The sequence below is a fragment of the Colius striatus genome, chromosome Z (assembly GCF_028858725.1).
Source record: "Colius striatus isolate bColStr4 chromosome Z, bColStr4.1.hap1, whole genome shotgun sequence".
Taxonomy (NCBI): domain Eukaryota; kingdom Metazoa; phylum Chordata; class Aves; order Coliiformes; family Coliidae; genus Colius; species Colius striatus.
The window spans coordinates 75,157,468-75,183,903 of record NC_084790.1 but is presented as its reverse complement, the minus strand read 5'-3'; the positions used below and the strand labels follow the sequence as shown (position 1 = coordinate 75,183,903).

General features: G+C 42.1%; 1 protein-coding gene across 1 annotated transcript in view; it reads right to left on the bottom strand.

Annotated features, from left to right (window-relative positions):
• Positions 1-19,720: 19,720 nt before the first annotated feature.
• The window catches only part of GOLPH3 (golgi phosphoprotein 3), a 29,871-nt gene continuing 23,155 nt past the window's right edge, over positions 19,721-26,436 (bottom strand). The window contains exons 3-4 of the mRNA XM_062018569.1: positions 24,855-24,969; positions 19,721-21,717 (exon numbers count right to left, since the gene is read on the bottom strand). Coding sequence (XP_061874553.1) covers positions 21,293-21,717; positions 24,855-24,969 — 540 coding nt within the window. The 3' untranslated portion in view covers positions 19,721-21,292. The remainder of the gene's footprint in view (positions 21,718-24,854; positions 24,970-26,436) is intronic.

Here is a 26,436-nt window from a genome sequence, read left to right as displayed (position 1 = left end):
TCCTTTAAATATTTTTCCTTGTAACACTTTTATCTTCTCGGTCAGCAGGCAGTGCTAGTTCGAAAGAGGATTTAAATGAGCGGTGAAATACCGTTTGTTTTGGAGGGTTTTTTAAAGGCGAAAAGAATAACTTTCTTAATTTTAAAAGAGTTCCCTTTTTTACTAGAAACTTAAGATGAATAAAATGAACTAAAGCGTTCAGCTGTTTTTTCAGTTGTTTTTTCAGTTCTAAAGCGTTTAGTTGTTTTTTCAGGTTTGCTTTTCCTAGGCGCTGGAAAAGGAAATGGTCAGCGGCTGTTCTCTGTCTAGCCGCAGCCTGTTCCTGACTCACGTCCCCCTGCAAGGCTCAGGGAGTGCGTTTCCAGTACTGCTCTGCTCAAATTAAATCTAAAACAAAAAAAGAAAAAGAGAGATAATTCAGATCAACCAAAGTGTCTCTGAAGTATTGCCTTTATTAAAGACTCTGTCAGGTAATCACGTTACAATTTGGCCCAGATGCCCTGCCTATCACTTCTTTGAAGATGATTGCTCATGATGGCAATGTCTGAGCTGATAACTAAATCAAGCCCGGCATTTAGAGAGAGGGCTGTCTAGAGGCACTTGTTGCAGCAGCAGTCTCAGCACAAAGTAGCAGGCAGTGCCTTAGGACTCTTGAATACTCTAAGACCACTGTTAGCTGAGTTGAATTATTCTGTGAAGGCAGAACACTTGCATGCAAAAAAAAAAAACCAAAGTGAGTATCACAGAGCACACTCTCGACCAGCCTCTATGCAGAGCAGGGAGGTTTGCGATGTCCTTGGCCAGGCCATAGCACGCAGTGAGAAAAAAACAAAACCAAACACAAACCAAACCCTTCCACGCTGGAGAACTCTGTGATGAGGAGCAAAAAGAAAGATGCGTGATTCCTGCCCATGACCTTGTTTTCAAGCAAAGAAATCCCAGGCACGTGGAGCAAGCAAAAACTTCTGGGACCGGTGGGAGAGCGTTTTTTTTCTGAGTTTTCCATCAGCGCTGTTGGCAAATGTGCTGACGCCACAGCAGGTCACAGTTAACCAAGTGGTGCTCATGATGACCGTGTTCCACTGTGGATTTCCACTGCGTCTTCATGCTGCAGTGGCAGTCCACTAGGTGGTTGCCAGCAGATCCAGGGTTAATCCAGAACAGATTCAATGACATTTCAATAAAAACAGATTTGAGAGTGTGTGAAGCTCTGCCAGGGCCCAAGACACCCTGTGGGAAACACCACCTGTGCCCCTGCTGGTCACAGGTCATAGGGGATCAAGGCCTCCAGTTTAGTCTCTGTCTGTGATTTTCCCACCTTATTTCTAGGGATCTGCCTTTGAACAATGCTCCGTTCATTGTTTATCCCCATGAGAGCAGCTGTGCTTGCAAATCATCCCTCCATACTGCCAGGTAGCACGCTGAAAATGATGTTGGCTCACAACAGCAAAATGGATGATGGGGCAAAGCAGGAGAAACTCTGAGAATTATTCCCTTTGACTCCCAAGTTCAAAAACGTGATTATCTCCTGGTAGGACATGAAAAATCTCCAGAGGTCTCACAGCATCTCAGGATAGCAGCCCAGAGTTCTGAGCCCATATTTCAGACCATAGCTGTCCCCTGTGATCAGTTCTGAAGGGGAAAAGCAGTCCATAGCCATACAAATGTGACGATTAACTTCAGCAGCAGCAGTGTATGGATCAGAATCACCAAAAGGTACATGCATTAACTTCCAATTACCTGTTATCTCCATTTTTAAAGGTCCACAAGTCCAGCCTATTTGTATGCCTCAGCGCTAAGACAAGGGAACAGATTATGCCTGAACTGCTTCTCATTCAAATCAGAGCAATTCTATTCATTATGTGGGTCACACCCGTGTAGAAGTGACATGAAAAGAGACTTTGCTTTATGTTTGTTATTCCCCTCCCACCCCCCCAACATATCACTTAAATCTATCTCAAGTCTGTCATACACATTTCCCCCATTTTCTGCATCAATTGTAAGATAACATTATAAAGCGCTGAAGGTTTGGTCCTCATGCTGCAGACTGTTTGGCTTCTGACAGGATTATGTCATGAAAGCAAAGCCGGTGCTCATAAACAATGTCTTTTTCTAAGTTCTCTCACAGGCAGCTGTTGGCATTCAATTTTGTAATGTAAATCAATTGCTCCTTATATCTTCTGATTTCAGGCCAAAAGGTGGGAAAGATACTATGCTTTATGTGTTGTGTTTATTCTGCAGATCTCTATGGAAAGGCCAATTTTATCTACAGCTGGAATTAGTAAATCTGGAGGCAGATAGCAATATTTTACGTTTTCTACTTACACATCTGAGAAATACTGTTTTCTACAGTTCTTCCTGAAGGTTATGCACCTCTACTGCACTGGGAACATCAAAATCCTAATTAAACGTGGTTTCATGAGTATGGCTATCCCAACACTAGTGTATGTATAAGATTTGTAATACTTGTATTTTGCAGCCTGGTCAGACGTCAATAGCATCAGTAGCATTCTGTGTTTTGCTCAGACACCAGCTGAGAAGAGATAAAGTATATCCCTTAGTGGTTTCCACATTTCACCTCCCAGGGAGTGCCCTAAATCTCGTTTTATTTTGCTTTAGATAAGAGAAGGATGCTGAAAGTAAAGCAACTGGCTGGACCCCAGAGGAACTTAGAAGAAGACCTGCAGCCCAAGGAAAGTGAGAGAAAGCAGTAAGCAGAAAGAAAGACCAGATCAAGCCAGTGGAGTAATATTCAGCTTTTGGGCTTCTAAAGCTGCTTAGATCATATAACCTCACGTGGAGGTATCAGCAGGACCAAATTTCAGTAGCATGTTTTCAGGAACCTGGAGTACTTTCAGAATCGCTACACAACAGATTTTAGACTCCCTAACAACATTTTATCCCAATGCTGGTTTCAGCAATCTACAATTCTGTCACATTTTCCAAGCGGAGGCAGAATTTTCTGTCCTGACCTGTGCCACTCTGACAGTGCCCCTCTTCTGCTGTGCTCTGGGGATGGCTGGACAACATCCAGTGACGCAGCAGATCTGCTGAACTATGACTTGCCTTCAGTCCTCCCTGAGATCCCCAGATGTGGGGGTTCGCATTATTCTGAAGCTTTTCTGGATCTGATTTGATGCCACTCAGGTCTAGTTTAGTGGCCCAGGGACAAGCTGTCTGGCAGTATGCAGAGGAAAGTGCAAAAGAAAAAACACAGGGTCTCATATCCAGGTGCTGCTGCCAGTGACAGTAAAAAGTGGGGCAATAACTACCTGGAGCTGATTAACCTGAATTATGGCTTTCCCCCCAGCAGCTTCCAAAACTGAGGTTTAAAAATCGCAGCATGATTCCTAACATGTTGTGAGCTCCACTAGCAAGACTTGTGTTTTCCTGTGTTTATGGGAAAAAAATAGGACCCTTCATCTTTAATACTGCAGCTCTCTCTTCTCATCTCTGCCCTCTACATGCTCTCCGACATTCGTAGCTGATATGAAATAGACCAAGGACAAGCCACCACTGGCTGTGCTATTACAATTTCCGTTCATAATAAGACTAAAATGAGCTATTCTGTTATTTCCTTGTCTACATGGAAAATAATAAGCAGCACGATTACAGTAATAACCTAGAGTTATCATAGTCCTCAGGTGGGCACGCTGTTCCAATTTTATTTGGAAATAATTACTTCCAAAGAAGAGCAATTCTTCCAGAATGGTATCTTACCCTGAAAGACTGTATCCATACAGCTTCCACTGCAGCAGCTGAGGCAATGATTTGCTTTGCATAAGCAAAGCCCAGGAGAGGGAACACATTACATACATCTCCTCCATAACATGCTGCAGTACATACCAGACTGAAAGGGCTGAATAAGAGAAATCTCAGAAGTCGAATGGAGCCGCACACAGAAAGTGAACAGTCATGCCAGGCTCAGAGCCACGCTCACAATTTGGCTCTGCACAGCCTTGCGTTGTCTGCAATACCAACACTCTGCTTTTGTTCCAGCCCTAGTTTGGATCACCAGCTACAAATGGCAACAGCAACAACAGAAAAACAATTATTCTGATCCAATACTTTTCTTGCTGCCTTTTGAAATCCCACTATGTCTTTACAGCAATAAGCAAATAAACCAATAGCTGTGGATTCATCAGCAGGCATTTCTCTTCTGTCTTTTCTCCTTAATTTTCGTAGACTAACTGCAAGCCTCAGTAGGATGCAAAAAGTTCCTGAGATGCAACTGGTTTCCCCTAGAGGACAAAAGTGGGCAATGCTGAAGAAGTGTTTAGTTTAACATCAAACACAGAAGCAGAGCTGCCTCCAGCATACAGAGGGATGAAGGCAGGGAGAAGAATGACACTGTCAGCAAGATCTAAACTTTAAAGTGATAAAATATACACTTACATACATTTATTATAAATTGTTTGTGGATACCACCTATTAAATAATTCAATTGGAGAAGTCTGTTATATACTCTGTAGCAATCCTATAACAGAACAAAATAAGTCAATAGTACGGTCAAAGTGTCTGAGATTCAAACAGTCAGCTTACAAATCCTCATAGAACATTCGTTTTCCAAGCTCCTCGAGGTAAAAGCTGCTCTAAGAAGATTTTGCTATATATATGATGCAGTTCTACGGAGTCTCTCTCCCATACAGCTCCAAGATTGACACTTGTTTTGATTTCAGTGGTGTAGGATATCAGAAGTCAAATTCATCTACCAAATGAACTTGACTGTAGACAGAATATTTGCAGAGACCAAACAAAGATACAAAAAAAAATCTGAGGTAGAAGAAAGGTCAGTCACCAAAGATCATCTTCGAGCTTCCTATCAAGATAAGATTTTTACTGATCCCTTCATCAAATCAGCCTACCTCCTCCTTCATATTGCACAGTGTTTATCAGTTCTGCTGTGATACTGTATTTGCTTTTCTTTGAAGCAATAAAGTTTGGATTTCTTTGGTTTCTATTATCAGGTGATGAACTCCTTCGACTACTGTTCTGCCCGTGTGTGTTTTAGGATTTATTTGATTTCCTCATGAAATACAGGGGTGCATACAAGATCGTTCACTGTTTGGAAGCACCTTGTTCCATTCAAATGTCACGTCTGCACAAAAGTCTGTATCTGCACATAGCTGTGGGAGAAAGCAGAGTGTTTTATGCACTATAGTTGTTGCGTGTATGCTGTCTTGACAAGATGGTAAGAAAAGCACCAATGAAATCCTTTCTTGCAGGGAACTGGCACCAAAGAGTTACAAAGTAACTGTGCAAGAGACATCAAGTCCTACTTAAATGTCACCAAAGCAGTTGGTCACCAGGGAAATGTCCACATCTTCAAGGCACAAATAGCAGAGCCAGTGCCTAATCAATATCACACTAATCAAGGGCTGTGCAAAAAGAAGTGTTTTAAGAGATTAGTCAAGTTGTAGACAACCATTGCCCCACAGCTAGTCAGCTGCCAGCACTATCCTTTTTCTGGGCACTGGCATTGCTCCTGCTTTCCCCAACATGTTCACAGTCCACCAGAACCAAAGGGATCAACCTCATTTCATAAGGCAAGCCACCAGTCTGTTGTCCTCTCCTCATAGGAGCAGGAAACACTTTGCACAGACAAAGCCTTTAAACAGTCTAGTTGTTCAACAAATACTTGTCACACACATTAATCATTATGATCTCTTGCTGTCAGATAGTACCATTCATCTGATGAGCTCATACTACAAATTTAGCTTGGATCTGCTCTGGCATCTGCCTTGAAGTATGCTTTGATTTGAAAATGATGTTAAAGTTCTGCCTAGGATTGCTTCTGGGTGCTCATGTAGACCCATGTGTGCCCAGGCACACGGACAGAAATTCCAAACACTTCAGTGCTGTTTGAAGGAGCACTGAGCACCACAGGCCATCTGCCAGTAACTGTATTTCTAAACTTGGAGAAAAAAGAAAGGAAGAGATATTTTAATCCTTCTCCTTCGAACAGCAGTGATTTCTCTGGAAATTTAAGCAGTTCTGAAAGGGATGTACCGTTTCCAAAGGCAACTCACACTCAACAGGTTTTTGAGCTCTCTATAACTCAATGTCTTACCGTGTCAAATAAGGACAAAAAATACATCTTTGTCTAGCCAGAGTCCATATGGCAGGTACTTTCCAAGACGTTTGGAATCTCAGATTTAACGCGCTAAAGAAAGGCAAAATAATCTTGTTAAATGAGGGCAAGGCAGAATTGCAGTGCACCGTCAGAAGGTCTTTGTGAATCTTGTAATACGGCAGGCAGAGGTTTGATATTCAGGACAGACTTCTTCCTTTACTCAGTCAGGTTTTACCACCATGATAAAATGCAGCATCTTTCTTTTTTTTATCATTGCCAGAATTGCCTGGGTTTCTCCCGAAATTGTATTTGTTACTGTTGGAAATTAATCATCACAGGGGTTTTCTGGGAAAAAAAAAAAAAGAGCCCTAAACATATCACTAGCTGCCTGGGATCCAAGGCTAACAAAATACAAACCATCTAATGGAAAAAGCTGCACACTTGAATTTTTGTAGTCCTCAGAGCATGTGATGTGAACTCTCAAGAAGCAGGAAAAGTCCCTCATAAGTGCTCCCAGATCTTCCTTCTGTGGCCATTTCAAGCAACCAATATTTGGTTTCATTTTTAAAGTAAAACATGCTGTTATTCAGCTTGAACTACCTGGGGTCTAGAATTCTGAAAAAGGCAATAAAAGAAAGTTTTCAACACAGTTCTATTTTTGTATCAGATCTAAAGCACTGCAAGCCAGAGCTGTTACTTCAAATGAGTTTTTCTGTGTCATTGAGACACAGGTGTCTTGCAACAAGCGTAAGAAATCCAAAGAACCAGTGAATCATATAAATCACCAGAGATTCTGATAGAGTGGGAGAGACAAAGAGACAGACCTAGAAAATCAAACTGCTATGCTGCTCTTGAGGAACTGCAATTTACAGTGATAAAAAAATGTCCTTGCAAATAACATCATTGAAAACTTCCAAGAGCTAAAATGTCAAATACTAATGCAATTCCTTTAAGTATCCCCTATATAAATCCCATTTCAGTGACATAAAGAGTCATAAGGCAGAGAATTACCATCCAGGGAGTCGAGCAGAGGAGGGAAGGAATGGAGATGTGCCTGAGGAGAGGAGGATCCAGCTAAGGGCCAGAATTAGCAGCCAATTAAGGTCTGCTGCCTGGTAAATTTGCACATGGAAGTGAGTCAGCACAATAGCTGTTTATACTCCTGTTTCTTTCCAAGAGTGGTAATTGAATAAGCCTTCTCCTTATCATGAATCTGTCAGCTTTAATGGAAAGCCTAGCCTGTTTTTCAGTTAATTTGCTCAGAGCAAAGAAATCTAAGTGCCATAAACACCATGAATATCAAAGGGGACTAAGTGACTCTTATGTAGTACAAAGTGCTGTTATGTAGGCAGCCAAAGGCTTTTGCCTCAATTTATTAATGATTTTTTTTCAATACTTTATGCTTATATGCAACCTGAACAGATAGGCAGAACCAAAGGGGTGCAGGGGCACCTAGGTGCAAACCCACCATTCCCCACTGGCAAGATGCTGCTCAGCAGTTTCACTCCTTTAGGGAACCCCAGCACTGCCAGTCAACCCACAGGAGAGGACAAGGCAACACAGCAATATATACTCCCAGGATACATCCCACTTATCTCCCTCTGGGAGATGAGGATTGGAGCAAAGGCACAGCAGCCACCTGGTTTCTCATCTGGAGGTCAGCAGAGAAACAGTTCCCATCTTTATTGCAAGGAGAGAGATCTGCATGGGAGCATCGACAGGCTGGTGAAAACCATGGCCTCTGAGGCCTTCTGTGGCAGCCTGGGCCTCACAAAGTCTTTGCCTTGCAAACCAGACAGCTTCCTACCTGCATGGAGGCCACTGGGCTGAGGTCACGTCTGGGTAGAGATACAACATTTCATGACATTGATTGGAGTATTTTTGAGGTCACAGTTACAGGGTTGGTGGGAGAAAGGTCAATGGGAAATTCCATTTCTAATAGTGCCAGATGACGTACTAGTATACCCACTTCTGACACCTTCCATCAGTCAGTTTGGTATTTCTCCGCTTGATGCCCCTTAATGCAGAGAAATCTCTAAAGTGCCATAGTCTCCCTTCACATCCTTCCTTAACCTGGCATCCCATGTCATGTGGAGTGTCTGTGTGGCTGGGGGTGCTGAGCACCCATCTTTGCCCAGCCTCATGTCATCCTTCCCCTGTACAGTCACTTCTGCCTGTACTAATCCAAACAGTGGTGAAGAAAGCACACATGGCCCCAAGACCGTGACTCACCAGCTTAGATCAACACAGATACGGTGATGTGGTCAGCTGGCACTCATTTAAATATTATACATGCAAAGTTACTAAATTGAGTTGCAAACAACATCTGCCTGAGAGCAAGAGGACTTTCCTGCTCTGTATTTCTGCACAGTGTCCAGCCCTGGGAGACTCTAGTCCAAAGCAGGTGGTCTGCTGTGGACTAAAACACCACACTGACTTTGATTCAGTTCTCTCTGTGTTTCAGTCGTGACGAAAACCACTGCCTTTTGCAGAGGAAGTCTCACCAAGTGCAATACCAAACCTATTGCTGAGGGCACATCCCTCTCTTGAGGCACATACGTAGCTAAACAGAGCAGCAAAGTGGAGGAGACCACATCTACTGCATCTTCCCCTACAGCTTAGCTCCTGGTAATGCAAAAAGCAAGAAGATATCAGGGTGCTTCAAGAAGACTTCAAGAGGAATTCACTGCTCGGCAGCCTAACACTGTCTGTCCTCCCTCTCTCCCAGTAGTGCTCCTGCCCTCATCTCTGAGATACTGCAGCACTGTATAGAATAAGTGGTGACTGTGAAACCCTGACAAAAGAGAGGAAACTAATGGGAGATTTCTATTTCTGGAATTGCCCATTAGAGAAGCTATTCTGTGGTACACAGCACGCCAGCACATTTTAAAAAATAAATAGGAACAAGAATATTAGCAGAGGAAGCATATGTGGCCCCAAGACCATGACTCATTGGGTTAAATCGACCAGCTGAGGTCAGTGCTTCTATTTATCAGCTTTTAGTTGCAAATATGGTGACGGGGACAGTGATTCTATTACTTAAATTTTACATGCTGCATAAAATATGGCAGTGATTAATGTCTGTAACTAAGGCAGCTCGCTAGCTAGATGTGCTGCTTTTAGAACTGGGAAGCTATTTTAAGGTCAAGAGTTTTAGTTTTCTTCCTAAAAGGAGGTTTTCAGCTGGTAAAGTGGGCTTCCTACAGAATTCAGGGTTTGTATTTACAGGCAATAGAGGTATTTGCCATTCTCATCTTCATCCAGAACCAGAGCTGAACCGTAGCTTGATGAGAAAAGCCCCACTAATTGCACTTCCACAGTCCCTCATGCATTCTGGGGCATTGACCAAAAGCTGATGCAAAACACAATTCCGTTTTGACAAACACTGAAAACATTTCTGTAACGTCTCGTTGGTTTTCTTTTTGGAGTCCCAACTTTTGGATACAAAGCATCCTCCTCTTTTTAACCACCCTGTACCCTGGTCATTTGTAACATCGGTGTGCAGGAGTTTGGGTTAGATGGTGCTGGTGGTTAACCCTCAACCTTGCTTTGTTCATGGCCCGCTGTATCAGGGCACACTGAAGCCCAGGCTCAAACAGATGGTGGGAAACCATGTTTCCTAGGAAGGTCCACTTCTGTGGCCAGGACATCACATGCAGAACATTACAATAGGTACAAATAACATTGCATCCCTGCTGTCTTCTATGTCAGTTGTTACCATTTCACTATGGAATTATTCCATTCTTGTTTTTACCGTCACTTTAAAGGAAAATATAAAGAAACAGAATGGTAGGACAATATTCCTTTCACCCAAAAGCCTGTAGATGTGCCCAGGTACTATGTCTTTGTATGGGAGGAGAAATACCCTTCTTTCACTAGGAAACTGTATGATGATGACAGAGGAAGCCTATTGTCTGCATTGTCTCCAATTATCTCTATTTCCCAGCAGAGAAGCAGAGGTAAGTTAAAACCAAGCGACTCAACACTGTGATTCACATCCCGCTGCTGTTATCCTTCATCCCACTGCTGCAGGGAAGAACAAGGGCTCAGCAGGTCTGCTAAGAGAAAGACAAACTCTGCTGAAGCAGGGGAGCTCGCTCCAGAGGCTGATATAGCAGACAGAGCCCAAATTGACTGTTATGGCACAATCCCACCTCTGTCGGTCAAAACTATGAGCAGCAAGACAGGAAAGTCCCAACTCAACAGCTATACTGCAACAAAACAGCTGGAGGCAGCCAGTCCCTCTGGCCCCAGGCAGTGTGGCTGGGGAAAACACCAATGTGGAGACCACAGGCATCTGCAGAGCACACCCGTAAGGGCAGCACAAGCGAAGAGTGTAAGACTGCACCAGGCATGCCAAAGGTTTTCCAGCTACCTTCCCCAGCAAGGAGAAGGCTGAAAGGTATTTTGGCTTATGAGCTAACCCCTCTGGGCACTTGAGATGGGGCTCAACACCTCCTATCTCTTCTTTCCCAGCCAGCCTCCTTGTTTGTGCTTTACTGCTGCAAGCAGACATGCTACAGAGACAAATCCCCGTCCTGCCACGCCACTCAGCCTTGCACACCCACAGCTGTCTGTCTGCCTGCAGCCTCTTAACAGTCAGACCCAGTCACCAGAATATGTAAAACTTCCTATAGGAACCCCGTAGGCCCATGGTAATTACAGGCAAACCGCGGTGCTGGTTGGGCCTCTGCTGTAATTACCATCAGCAAAGATAAAACCTCTGAGCAGTCTCTCAAGCTATTTAGATTACAGCTTCCCTCAGCTTAGCAGTGCTCTCCACAGCAGCATCCACCTTTCAGCAATGTCATCAGGTCATTGTGTGGCGTTTCATGTAGATTTACCTGCTTCCCAGTTCTTCAAGTCTTTTTTCTTTAAGTCCAACTTCCGTATGAGATCTTTTGGTAAGATTTCTCCCCTAAAGCTCTCACTAGACACTGCTTCCAAGGTTCACACTCATGAATTTCATTATTTCTGATGGAAATTGCATGCATCCCAGTCCCCGGAGCATCAAAGGCAAGTGAGTTAACAACTAATGTCAGTCTGATAATTTTGTGCCTAGGTTTGGAGGCATCCTCAGCAGCCATTTCTCCACTAAGTGCTCGGTGTCTTGAATTTTTCATGGCTAAGACATCTATGACTAAGGCATTCAGAAAGATTATTCTTTTTAAATACAGGTTAGCTACTCTTTTATTTGATTTGTGTGGGTGTTACTTCACTCAGCGCTTCGCTGTCTTGTGACCCACTTACAGGCTGAAACAGGCTCTGGTGAACTTTCATGCCTTTATAATCAGGTTGCTCTTAACTTACAATAAAAAAAACAAACTCAAAACAATCCTCTGAGGCAACTCTATCATTGAGTTTTAAATCAGAAACAGCTATTCCGTATAAGTGGTTGTACAAACGTTGTACCGTTTCAATTCATGAGTCTCATGGGCTGTGAGTGCCAAGTGGGGTCTCATCAGGATTCAAGGTGCTGGACTTGCCCAGTGGTAGGGACTGCTGTGATTTTTTTCTTAGCCCTCCTGAAAGCTCATGTCCCACATCCAAGAAGGTCATGAACTCAGAGAATCTCCTAGTTTACACATGGCAGTGGGGATGAAACTGCTGCAGAGGCTCAGGTGCTACTCACCCACCTCCAACTCAGGTGCAGGAGAGAGCACCTGGAGAGCTTCCTCCAAGATCCCTTTGGAAAGAGTTCAGAAGAAAAAGAAAAGAAAACCTACTTCTACACCAAAACAACAGTGCCCTTTTGGGGAGTTCTGTTGCTGCCTGGCACTTTATTTTACTAGTATAATTGTGTGAGGGGAATATGTGTGCTCTTCTGTGCTGATATGCCCTTAAGGAGCTTAAGCAGTTCAGTCTGTCTTTGAAGATGCTTTGAGGTGATTTAATTGTGGTGTAAATGCCTTTTCAGAGGGAAAATGTCACAATATAATGGCTGAGAGTTACAGTCAGGATACCAGCCTTGGAAATGTGGGACACTTGCACAGTATCAGCACCAGGTTATCTTTATCCAAATAAAGCTAATGAAGCATGAAAAAGAGGCGTAATGCTCAGAGCCTCTTGTTATCTTCACATCAAGGCAGGATGTCTTACTAGAACATCTGATTTAGTCAAAATCCGTGATGCACAGTGGGAAACACATACAGCTTTTGGTCAGGAAATTGGACTAGGTTTACTATCAGTCTCTCCTCACTTTCAAAGTCACCTTCATTAACAGCCGTTGCATAAGCTCCTGTGCTTCAAGAAGAAACTTAGCCATTTCAGAGCAAGGCAAGTAAAGACAGAGATGCATAGAAATATCCCAATGACTCTTCACAGCTTGGAATATTTGACTTGCAGAGTATACTCTGTATTTAGTTGTTTGTTTGGTTTCTTTTTTCTTATTTTGAAAGCTGTGCAACATAACAGGTCATGAAGGAAACCTAACATGAAAACAAGGTCAGTTATTTAGAGAAAACATGAACAAGAGAGTAAGAATTGTCCCTTCAGTACTCAAAGTAAGGGGCACAAAAGTAAGGTCCATTTTATGTAAAAACTTAAGAAATCCAGTGGCAACTTAAATGTTAGGTGCTTACTGAAGCACACACAGGGTCTCTCCTGTGGGAAAAGCTAGTCAATTCCAGGACACTCCACATCCACATAAACAAAGGGAGTAGAAGGACAAACTGACTTCTGAAGGCAACAAGCAGAGCTACTGATTTCCCTAGACACTGGGATTGGTCTGTGCTTTCAGTAGGTTCACCTTGCAGCTCTGTCCCTTTCTTTCTGTTCCATCTTGTCTCTGGTGCGCTCCACAGTTTGCCCAGAGACCCAGCTTCTAGTAGCAGCTGTAAATCATTCTTTATCTTAACATGGGACACTTGCTTAAAAACTTCCTCTTTCTTCTTCCAAAGACTTTAACACTCTTCAAAAAGGTTGATTCATATCCCCCAGGGCTCAAATCAGACAGCAAGACTGGTAAGTGGTGAGTAGTCTCTAAAGAAATCTAGAGCCCCTATGTGCTCTTAACAATGCAGCTAAGTGCACCATTTAATTTTTTGTTTTTAATTACCACAATTTGTTATATGAACCCAACTCTTTAGCAAAGGGAATTGCCACCGAGTTTGCTTTTTGACTCCTTTTTTCTGCTGTTTCTCTGTAAATGATGCTGGCTGATGTTTCTGGAGTAGCAAAATGCAGTTTTTTGGTAGGCATTCTGCCTGTTCAGTTCTGGAGTGACATCAGCCTTTTTGTTTTCCTGAGGGAGGTTGGATGGAGGTGGAAATTTATTTATTGGACTTAAATGAGGTTGAATTGAAAAAATAATAGATGGCAAGAACTTATGGTGAAGACCATGCCATAAATGAGAGAGTATCTTACTGTGCAAATTCCTGTAGGGAATACAAGTTCATGCTGCACCACTAGGTTCCTTGATATTCATAAATATGGAAGGGTTTTTATTAGGAAAAGCAAGTATTTCACCCATGCAGTAGTTGTCCAGCCAATTTTCACCTCATCTAGCAGTCCAGTCTTCCAGCTCGTACTTCCACAGCTTCTTTCCAAGAGTGCTGTAGAGATGGTGCTGAAAGCCTTCCTGAAGCCAAGTGGTCTTATATCCACTGCCCCCTTGTCACCCCCATAGCCAAGTATTTCATCACAGAAGGCAGTTTTGAAGTCAGGTCCAATTTGCGCTTCATAAATCTTTGGCCATTCCCTCGTACCTTCCTGCCTTGTCACACATTTGGAAGTGGCCTCGAGGTTGTGCTTGCTGCTTTTGCCCACAACTTGAGTCAAGACTGACTGCGGTATGTTCTCTGTCTCAAAGACAAGGGCAACACTGGCCCAATTCCCCAGGGACTTCCTTGAGTCACTGTGTTTTCTCTCAGCTGAAGCTCACTACCACTAACAGGCTCTTGCCCTGAATCCCACTCAGCTTCTCTGAGCAGACTCTGCTGCTCACCAGCCCCGCTCCATCCCAAGCTATAATGGCGCACACCACACTCTGGTGAGGGTAAAGAAGAGTATACCAGCATTTTCTCACATTTCATGTCACATGGTTGTCTCCCACACTTGTTGCCGGAACCACTGTGCTCACTATGGGCTGTCTGGAAACAGCACACATGCAGCTTCCCTGCAAATCCTCTAGATCCCCAGTGCTGTTAGATGCCTACAGGCATGGAGCTCCTAGGCCTTGGAGAGAAGGCGAGCCTGGGAGGAGTTCCGAGAGCAGCCTTGACAGTTGGCCAGACACCTGAAACCAGCAAGTGGCAAATCCTCAGCAGCCCTGAGCAGCTCAGAGGCACTGATGTGGGAGAGCTGGGACTCATTTGACTGTACAACCAGGGAGCTGAGGACCAAGCAGACTCAAACCCTGTTGATTACTGCAATCCCACAGGGTGAACTCTCAGCTTTCTGAACTCCTTTCTGTGCTGCCGCTGAACATAATCTGCAAGACATGCTAAGAGCAGGATAGCTACCAACCTTCTTGTTCCTCTAGTTATCTTGTAAGCGTTTCCTTCTGAATATATACCTCAATTAAGGCTGCAGTAATGTTCACTTCTCTCCATTGCTGTGCAGAGAAAATGTGCCAGATATTTCTGCTGCTCATGGCTTACAAATCCTCTACCTTTGTACTGACTGTCAGCCATATGTGATTTTGGCAGCAAATTCTGTCCGTTCTCTGTAGAAAGGAAAAAAAAAGAGATGATATTATGGTACTATCGAAAAAACAATTTTGCTTCCTCTTGAAGGAAAATGTAAGAAGTTAACTTAAATGTCTATAAATGCTGCATAAAAATTCCCCTGCATGTCAGTGCCACTCATGCAGAAGGGATTCTGTCTTTGGCTGAACAGCTCAGGTTTGGGTATATTAAAATGCATGTAAGTCTTCGGCTGTATCGCAGAAGGACGCTCTCAACAGACAGGGATTAAGATCAGGCAACATATTTGCAGCAAGCCATTTATTAACTCAGTGAATTTAGCTCCACTTCCTGTTTGCAACATATCCAACAAACAGACCTCAGTTGTTATTCCAAATGTGTTTATAATTGCATTTTATTTCAGGCCTGTTTTACTTGTACATACTCCAGTTTAAGGAAGGTCACACGCACTCCCTTGTTTCAAGCACAACTGCTCACCCGCATGACGTGGTGTTTTCCTGGATGACTGAAACCTCTGTGAACAGCCGTCTGCTCCTCTCCCACACAGGCACAAGTACAGCCACAGACGCATCTGCAGCGTATCAGCTGGTGGGCACAACCCAGACCCCCCCAACACACAGCTCTCCAGTATTCTCTGCAGTGCTCTTTGACCACAAAGGGTCTCCTTGGTAAACATGGCCCCGGACCCCTGAGAGAGCACCCTCCAGGGAGGATGCTCAGGTCGGTCATGGCTGTGACAGCTCGTGGTCTGCCGGGATGGAAAGCAGTGATGTGACTCAAGAGGCAGCAAAATTCTTCCTAGCCACTGGCCCATAGCCAACTCCAATGTTACCAAGGAGGAAAAAACGAGTAATGAAGCATGTATCTATGCAAGACCTCTTCAAAGTGTCATTAAGAGCTTTGCAATGGCCTCATTGATGGCCTCAGCAATCTCAGGTCTTTCCAGAAGAGAAAGCTCATTTGGACCAATTTTTTTTTCTCTCACCAACATGACTTGTATGTCAAGGGCTCTGCTTACTGCCACAGCTGAGGTGGGCTACTGCGAGGCTGTTGCTTGGAGAAACAATCTGGCTTTGCTAAATTCCTTCTGCAAGTCGCTGGAATACGAAGCCTGAGATTTTTTAATCATGTGTAGGTGTTGTTCTGCTTAGCGTTGCAAAACTTATCCATGACTTAGCTAAATCTCATTTTCAGAAGTGGCTGAGGTCCTGAGGAGCTTAAGAGTCAGAGCAGGGTTTTAAAAGCTCGTTGAGACATGATTTGGTTTCGTTTGAAGAGACAGGAAATAAAGGAGGACCTACAAAAATGCCCTGGCAGTGGCAAATAAAGCCTATGATCTGCCTGTCATTTCCCTTCACAACCACCAAAGCCTTCTTCTAACACCTATCTTAAAGATTAGTTCTAGAGCAAAAGAGAGAAAAAAATCCAAGAGTTGAATAAACCTACAAAAGGAAGGGGCAACAAATGACAAATCCTGAGGGAACGGTGTGTTAAATCATGTGAGTAGACATGAGAAACACTAGGTGGGAAGAAAACAAATGTACAATTGAGAGTCCAAAAAGTAGAATATTTCAGCCTATTCTGCCAGGAAAACAACTTATGTGATCACTTTGTGAGTATATCTGTGCCGCCTTCTCCTCCCACTTGTCCCTTTAAATCAAATGAAATAGAAGAAACCTTCCAAATAATTTCAGCAACTATAGCTTCCATAAAAACAAATAGTCCAATAAAGAAGAAACCTTTTTTTTCCAGCTGGAACACAAACTCAACTCTTTTAACAAGCAGAGAGTCCCAAAGGGAAAATCACTCTTGTATATCACAGTCCCATTGAAGGAAAAGCTTAAGTAAGAGAAAGCTGAGTTTTCAGAGCACTTGCTCAAGAACAAGATTTACTTACACTGTAGAACTGTCAAAACCGGGACCCTGAGCTGCAAGTCCTTCCTCTGCATGAACAATGGCTTGCTTTTGAAGCAAGTACAGAACAGTTTCAAGGCAAATTAGGTTAAGGTTTTGTTCACCTTAACAAGCCAAGGGGTGTAAAGGGGTGTAATGGGCCAACTGCTTCAGTTCATCCACTGAGGTAGACAGTACTGACAAACCTATCTGATGAAGAGGAGAAGGTTCCCTGAAGCATCCGGAGGGAATCAGAGCACAGGAGAAAGGGACTCCAGGGACAAAGCAATGGAGAGCCAAGTTCAAGCTGTAGGTAAAACTGAGAGCAAAAAAACCCATTAGCAATACAAAGGCAAGAGTGGAAGCATTTAAGATTGGAAATTGGCACAACTAATTCACCAGCACAGAAGAGGAAGTCACCAAGCAACAGGGAAGAGAGAAGAAACAGAGAAGACCAGGGGACAATGCAAAGAGAGAAAAAAGTCCAAATGGCAAATTGTTTGGAAGTACAGAGGTGGGCAGATTGAGGGAAGGCAGGCTACTACTCATCAGCACTTCCTTCCCTATTCTTTTCTGCTGCTTTTGGAACTGTTTTCTTCTTACTGTTTCTACAGAAGCTCCTTCTCCTGAGTCAGAACACATTTCCTACAAACAGCTTTCCACAGGCTTTGTGATGCTGCTCTGCAGGCAGAAAACAAGAATCAATGGAGGGAACCTCCAGATCTTACTCAGAGACTAAGATGGGCAGCACCGTGGTTCTTCCCTATCCGAAGATCCTTCCCTTCTACCCAAGAGCACCACACACCTGAAATCACACTTTGACACTTACAAACCACTCGACAGAACCTCATTTCCTGAGTAATTACACTGTTGTATACCTTAAGCATAACCATTTATTGAGCTATTTTTTTCAAGAAGTTTGCACTTCTCTGTACAGCTGGGAATTCCTTTCTATATAGAAGGGCAGGTGGACAATAGGGAAAGCTAAGATACAGCAGGCTTTACTACCTGAAGCACCAGCCGCCCAGTGGAGGCAGAGCTGAGGCCTTGATAGAAATCTTACACATTTGTTTCCCAAAGCAGTGAAGATCAGAGCCTCAGGAAAAAATAGAAATTACTTTGCAAGTAAGAGGAAAAATAATTCCTTTAGGTATTTAGTGATATGCAGTAACCACTTGCAGCTCGTAGCTTGAAAGAGTGCTTTATTTTGTTTCAGTACAGATTCAGTCCAGTTCACAGAGAGCACATTGGTTGGTTAACATGTCTTAACTTTGCAGGAGAAATGGGCAGGAACACATGAGCAATCAGTCACTAGCCTTTTATAGCCAATTTATGCAACTTTTGCCTTGAAATAGCATGTATTGCACAAAGGTCTGACTAGCATCCCATACAGGAGCACCGTAACATCATCTCTAGAAACACTGGAGACTGTAAAACTACATATATATACACACTCACACTACTTGGGGATTTCACTTTCAAAATCCTGGTTTTGATTCTAACTTGAAAGCTTGTTTTAAAAGAATGTGTCCCTGAATAATGCATGTTCTTCCTTGAGGCACGGGTTCAAGTTCAGGCTATGGATAGCAGTCTTCACTTTGAGCAGCCATTGCGAGCCGAGGACTCTTGAGCAGGCAAAGCTCTCCGTGAGCTGCTGTAGCAGCTAATAGGAAGAAGGGTACCCGAATCTCAGCAAAACAAAGCAGTCTCCCATGTTTAACCATTTTAACAGACCCTGAAATAGCAACAAAGGTAAGGATGTTAGCTACTTCATTTCCTGTTAACCTACCAAACTCACCTTCCTTTTTAGACAGACATCAGGTCTGGGAGCACTCATGAGGCTTTGGGTTTTTTAAAGCATACTGTAAGGACCCATGGACCGACAAGCTCATCTATTTGCCCTCCACATGCAGGCTTATACCAGGTGCTCTAGCAAAAGACATTGCTCTTAACGTGCATTACTTGCATCAAAGTTCTTCGATACACCCGGTACAAACTCTCCTCATCACAGGGAGAGGCTCTACCTTTAAGCAAAATGAAGCTGATCAATATTGTAGGCAGTTATTTTCTACATGAAAAAATATAATTAAAAAATCCACCCAAATTCTCTTTTTTGGGAAGGATTAAAGGGTGACTTCTTTGAAACCATGTTGGCTGTAAGGGTGACAAAACCCCAATATCCACCACAGCCCAACATGAAAGCAGCAGGACGGTGGAAAATACAGAACGAGAAAAAATGTACTATGAATGACACTTTCAGTCCAAAGTATGTTTCAAGTCGCTTAGATTTTCAAAGCTAATTTAAAAGTTTTGTGCACTGAACTTGTTCCTGAATACTCCACTGTTTTTCTGACCTTTCCACCTAATTACTTTTCTCTCCTCTCAAAGAGCAACAGAAAACGAGAAAACAGATCACAGGAGAGAGGCAATGAAGGCAGTGAGTTAGCATATAGCATCACATACAGGAAGTATTCTATAAGCTGTCAAATATAAGAATGACATGGCAACTTTCATTTTTCCTCCACTGGAACCAATCACGTTTTGAAATGTTAGAAAATGTCCAAAGTTCATGCCCAAGCTCCTCAAAGTTTTAAACACAGCATCTTACAACTGAGAAAACACTGCATTTCGATTTGTAAACCAGAGCTTGAAATATCTTACACTATACTTTTCATTTCATTTTGTTCTAGAGAAACAGCGTTTAAGAACTGAAAGAACAGTGTGCCATTAAATGTTGAGGACCATATTTTAAAAACCTTCATTAAAAAAAGGTTATGTAGGTATAATGAATTTAAGTTGTACTTTAAAGTCAACAGCACACAAATGATTGAAAGTGAAGTGGAAAACTGGAAATTTCCAGTCGCAGATGAGGCTGTAGAGTTGTGCTCCAGACAGAAGAGGTCTGCCAGGGCAGGCACAGCTGCATGCTCAGAAGCCAATTCTGTCTGAGCCACAGGCCTGGCAGATCTGAGTGGCACCACTGATTAGGCCAGTTTGATCTACCTGATGTAAACTCTCCCTTTCTAATAAGAAGGATATTAACTAAAGCTTTCAGTTAAGCAAGTAGATCTTTCTAATTAGCAACAAAAAATAAAAAGGACATGCTTGCTCTGTTTCAGGCACTTTCAAGATCATAGTTTATTTACTGTAGGTAAAAAGCTAGTATACAGATTAAGGGATCCCTTAAATTTCAACTCTACAGTTATACACCATCTAGTATTCTTGCTCTGAATAGTAATCAAAAAAGTTTCTACACACCTGTGAGCCCCACTATAAATCTGCATTGTTATGAGGAAAAAAATCAACACTGATTTTTCAATGCAAAATACTTACACTGTGAAACCAATGGGAGAAAACAAGCAGTGGCAAGAAGGCAATACATTTTTAAAAGCCAAAGTTTTTTATATATGCTTCTTTTTTGTTTTTTGTTTTTTTTTAAAATAGTGTGCTAATCGGAGTAATTGATACTAAAAATGATAATACAGCAGAGTGTCCCGTTACAGAAACCTTAATCATCTGAACTGTGGCGGTCACTCTCTAACCATTGACACGCAACACCTGCCAGGACTGATTTTTAGAGTGTTAAACAAGATGATGAGGTTGAAGAAACAAACATTCCTCTGTGCACAAAATTAAAAACGGCACCCAAGAACTGCACTGGTTGTGAGCCTCTCCCACACCGGAGGAGGGAGAAAGAACCCAGAAAGTACCAACAAGGACAGAAAGCTGTCTCTTTCCATACACTGATGACCAAAGGCAATGCATAGACTGAGAATACCTGGAAGGCAAACTCTGCAGACACAGGAAACAAACAGCTTTCACATACGTGCTCTTTTTACGGGGGGCCTTTCTTTCCATTGAATGGCAATGGCTGAGAGCAAATAAGGGGCACAAGGTATACAACTAAGTAGGCCTTGCAAAATACTAAGATGGGGCAGTTTGTTAATATACAATTTAAACTATATATACAATATAATGGAATGTATCCCATCCCAAAACTGCTTTATGAAACAACTGGACCTTTCTATACTAGCCTTATGACTTAGCTATTGTTCTAATGAAAATGTAAGTACACAAGAGACTTGCATGAAAAGTAAAATTTATGGGGCATTTTACAGGAACTATTGACAAAGCTGCTTTAATGGCATTTCTGCTTTTAAAGTCATTTTGTTCGATGTAATTGAAACAACATCTGTGTATAAAATGTCCTGACAGACACTTCAACATGGAGCTTTGGTGATTTAAAAAGGCCCTTTTAATCTGCTATGAATTGTACTGCAGAAGTATTGATGCATGCACACATCTGTGTCAGCTGAGAGTAGGGATCCAACTGCATGCACATTTCCTCCTTGAGGTGCTTTCCATGTTAAACCACTTCAATAAGACGAAAAATAGAATAAACACAGTATTTTGGATAACTCAAACTGAACAGGAAATGGAATGCCAATATGGCAGTAAACCCTTTTTTTCTCTTGCTTTTAAACAGGAAGGTCTCTTGTACCAGCAGAATCCTGTATACAGATACACAGAGAAGGAGGGAATACACCACTTATAATTCCCATCAAACAAGAGCCGATTCATCATGTGAGAAGGTACAAATTACAGAAAACATGAAATAGTCAATAGAAGAGAAACAACTGGTTCACACTAAAGAAGCGAGAACACTTCAGTCTGAATGCAGTTATTTTGTGAAAGCTGCTACAACAGCCCACAGAACCTCATTCGTGTTGGCTTTCATACATTCCACCTCAGGGTCTAAATCCAGAAGCTGCCGCACTCTCTTCGTGGCTAAATCATACTGCTCATCCAGGAGAGGGGCAAAAGCATTCTCCAGGACATCCGAGGCATGGGCCAAGTACACCAGTGCCAGCAAGCGCTTGTCCATGCGGTGAGGGTCGTTCACCCACTTGTCAAGAACTGCCTCCTGAACCTTCTTGATGAGGCGCTGTTTGATATTGTTGTTGGTGAGAGGGTGTGTAGTCATGTCAAAGAGAAGGAAGTTCTGTTTCTCTGTTGTCAATACACCTTTTTCCACTAGATTTTTAGCTAACCGTTCACGGACATTTCGCAGCTGGTAGTGCAACTTCAGTGGGTTCCACGTTTCACCTAAAAAAGCGAGCAAAACACCCAGTCAGGCAAAGTTTAATCTGTACTGTTACTGTGATTTCCCTCCTGCAGCGCCACACACCGCCCCCCACCCCGAGATGCAGAATGAGCTGTCAGATCCATACAGCTGACTGTTACACAAAGACAGCGTGCTAATGTCAGCATTTCTCTGATCTCTGACCTACCCAGATACAGGCACAGAGACAGACACCGTAAGAGCCTCCTCAGAGGAACTCCAGCATAGGCTTGAAGTCTGGCTGAAATGCTAGCTAAGCCATGTCCTGATGAAGCATATGGCAAATAAGCAGCCTTGTACTGAAGGAAATAATGAATCAACAAACCAGAGGAGAGTTTACTTTCAGTAACAAAAAGTAAAACAAAGATCAGCTCCAGCCTTGTGCATTTGTCTGCTTTTAGTCTTTTACCATGCAAGAAGTGCTGTTGCTTTTCTTGCCATGCCTACTCTGTGTATTTCTCCATTTCTTCAGGTTTTCATTCTTCTCTTCCTTCCTGCCCCCACCAGGTGAAACAGCCACCAAACGCTGTGTGAGGGGTGTGTGTACACATCAGCACTCGTTAGGCAGGGGCTTGAATGTTTTGATAAAAATGGTTACTAACGCTTTTTGTTAAAGCAGAACTGAGCCCTTCAGAATGTGACTGTGTGTATAGAGAAAAGAATGTAAAAAGCATAAAATCGGCATCAACAGCTACTGATACGCCAAAATCGTTAAGTAGCGTGTTTATCACAAGTATTAAAATCCTCTCCTGATAATAAGAGAAGCTATGCATTTTAACAGGCACGAGAATAAACAGTGTTAAGTATTTCTTACATAGGTTGGAGTTTCCTGTAAATGACACCAGAGTTTCTGTATCGATTTGCTTCTACATCACAAAGTTTTTAAAAAAATAAAATCACAGGTTAACACACAACAATAATCATTGTCCACAGATGACTTGAAGGTTTCTCCCACTATGATGGAGGGTGACATGAATCCAACTCACAGCCAAGACAAGTAAACAAATGAGGTGACACCAACTGCATAGTCAAAGGCAGAGAGAACCCACCCAGGCCTCAACCACACCTCACTGAACAAGATTTCTCAGCCTGAACATGAATGAAACTATCACACATGCACACAGGCCACAGTTTCTTTACCATGCTTCACAGGTCAGTATTTCCTACCTTTTTCTATGATAGGTGCATGGGGGGGGGGCCATACGGTAACAAAAATCAGTACTATGGTGACACCTTGTGACCAGTCTCCTCAACTGCACAAACACTCGTCCAAACATAACTTGTAAGGTCTACAGGAAGACTTGACATTTTGATCCAAACTTCTGTATTCCCTACTCTCACTTCCCTTTGAAGCCATCTTATAAATAGCATCAGCCTGGCAAACATCACCTTACATGTCCCTATAAATACTTCTGTGATGGCTTTCAACTCATTTCAAGCAGCATTATTTGCATGGCTGATAATTATGGATAGAATAGCTATTTTCCAGGATTGGGTCATGAAGAAAAATTCTAACAGAGTGCATAAAAAGCCCCCAACAAACAAAACACCAAAATGTTTTTCTTCAAAAGAGCAGTCCTCTAAGCCACGGCAAATGCAACGAACCCTAAATGCCATCCAAGAACTAGGAATTAATAACTACATGTAAGTAAAAACTACTGACCCAAGTCTTAGCTTCAGCACTGACAATACCCATCTTCCCCGAGCCAAAGCTCAGTGGGGTCAGGAAAACCCCAGCTCAGCTCAAAGAAAATTCAAAACACTGCTCATTCATTAGCTGATCTTTTTTGAATCAGTACTAACAAGATGTGCTGTGCACTGGGAGAGAAGGTGAAATGTCAGCACAAATTATGTATTTGGGGCAAGAAAAATCAAATGTTTTTGCAGGCTATAAAAGTGAAGGAGAGGTGAGCAAGAACTGAACTACACGGCTACACAGCAGCCATGCCCCGGCTGACAAGGGCTGCTTTGCTCCCCTCTTCCTGCTGACTGACAGCCAAGGAGCATGATGGGATGGATGGGAAGGACAGCAGTATAAACTTATGGTGAACGGAAGGCTGTTCAAGGCAGTACAGGAGGAATGCAAAGAACATCATGAAAACGAGACGGAAGAGAAAGGTGGAGTGATTTTGCTCGGTTTTGAAACTCTTACTCATCAGTAGTTAAAAGTAACAGATTTAGACAGAGAACTCTCATTACACACCACCTCCCAGGGTCATGTTGACAAAACACTGTATTGTTTACCCAACAGAAGAACAGCTCTCATCCACTATGACTAAGCTGCATTTCATATGTGTTCTGTGAAAACAGACAAACCTTCGTGATGAGTTCTGGCTATAGAAAAACAAAAATAAAAAAAAAACAACCAAAAAAATCCCCTAAAAGCACTACACGTTGAAAGATGGTCATTGTTCACTTCAGTTTAACTTATGCATCCTGAGGATACGACTGTTGGAGAGGTATATGACAAACGTTAACTGCAATTTTAAAGATGAAATCTAATTGACTTTTTTCTTTTTTCAACAACTTACTAGCTTTACAGGAAGAGCTGTGGGCAAAGAACTCATCTTGAAGACTTTGCTTTCAATAAGAAGTATCTAACGTTCAAAAATATTTATTACATTTCTCTGGCTATGGAAAAATTGAACTTCTGACTCTTTAGTGTTTGATTATGATTAATGGCCAAGTCATCCTTGAGTTTTACATATGAGCCATGAGCTCCATATCTTCTTTCATTATCAAAAAAATCTGAATACTGAATCCATACCCCTACACTTCAAACTTCCACTAACCCTTGTTTCCAATTACAGAGAAAGGCAGTTCTATCTCCAGGGTGCAGTCCTGATTTACTTCAGAGTCAGCAGTAGGCACCTCTTCCATACAGTTGACATGTCCTCCGACACTTCCATATAGATCCTTTCTGTACCAAGTCAAGTCAAAAGCAACAGTTACTTTTATTTGATTAAAGGCTGCAGTCAACAAGAGGCTCCCCTAGAGGACAGACTAATTAACTTTTTTGCATACTTGCTATCCCAAAACCTTACAGTAAAATCTCCAGTGATGGCAGATAATTAGCTTTATTGGGGGAAAAAAAAGCAAATACATCATGTCCAAAGCTTACCACTAAGCAGTTCAATCCAATTTTGTACTGTTTCAGGAGGCTGAGTCTCTTTTATGTGTTTCAGGGCCTCATCAAGCAGAACATCCCCTGTAGGAGCATCTGACTTGCAAATCACCTAGGATAGAATAAAATGCAGTCAGTATTTTGACTTAGTTCATATACCATAAACACCCACCAATAAAAACTGTAAAAATCTACCTGTTATCAAAATCAAGGAAGTTTTTAAAAAATGGGGAACTATCTCTATGAAAAATATGCAACTTTTAAAATATATCTACAGGAGAACAAAAAAATTCACAGTAAAAAAATGTAAGTGTGCTTGTTTACCAGTATAACCAGTTATATAAACCATGTACAGATACATTTATTTTCTGGTTAGAAAAACAAGAGCATCGAGTTGAAAACATATAGACTTAAATTAGCTGAAGTCACTATGCTTGAATAAACACAAAGCAACAACAAAAAAATCTGTGGGTTTTTTTTTTTTTAACACAGAGACAGGTAACAGTAGAAGTCCCTTTAGAAGACACTTTAGACATCTCCATGGATCTGTTCTTTCTTGTAGTATTTACTGCTGAATGCTTCTTGGCTAGCCTTCTTCAGAGTCAAAACAGCATAAGAGTGAGAAATTGAGTGGGTTTGAGATTTTGTGAATTGAATCACCACAAAGGCACCCACAAGGGCTTTTTTTTTATTCCTCTCTCCAACAGAGGAGAATCACAGAGAAAAGGCAGAGAAAGAAGCCAACATTCTGGTGAGATGATAGTCCTTAGCCTTATTACAAAAAATCCTTCATTCCAATTTCTCAGTCATTTATCAGGTACAAGATATCTCTTGTATTCAAATGTGGAGGAAATTCCAATTATATAGAATACTTAACTTGCATTTTCCACAACGCAGCTTTGCAGTTAAGCAATGCTAAAGATTAAGCACTTACTGTACTGATTTTGAAGTAATGTCATTATTTAGTTTTAATATGAAAATTCACTTATGCCTGAATCTCTTGGAATCGTCAGCTGTGAAATACTGAGGTTAATCTGACAGCGATATTTCTATTGTCTTTAAGAACTCAAATGATTTGGTTTTTCTGAGGCTGCAAGGCAGCAGAGTAAAGTTTTCTATCTTCAATAACCACCAGCTTTAGCAATTACTTTATTGATAGATCTCAATATTAATTTGTTTCTAAAATTGATACTAGATAGAACTCCAAAATCATGCAATGATTACATACTCTTAAACCAAATTTACAAGCATGTTGCAACATAAGTCTCACTGATTGTCAACATTTCATTAACACCCATCAAGTCCTGTCTGCCAGCATCTCAGTCTCATTAGTGTGTCTTTGTCATTCAAGTAGGGATTTAATCCATCTTTATCCATTTGGAAGTTCTGTTTTAGAAAGCACAAAACACTGTGACCAATGACACATCTAATTTAAGGCTTGAAATGGAAATTATTGTAGCCAGCAATCTTTTTAAGTCAGCTGTGCAACCAAGGCCAAAGTCAGCTGGTTATAAACTCGTACTACTGCCCAAAGAACTAGCTCTATCCTCTTCTTATTGGTAGTGCCAGATGGCAAGAT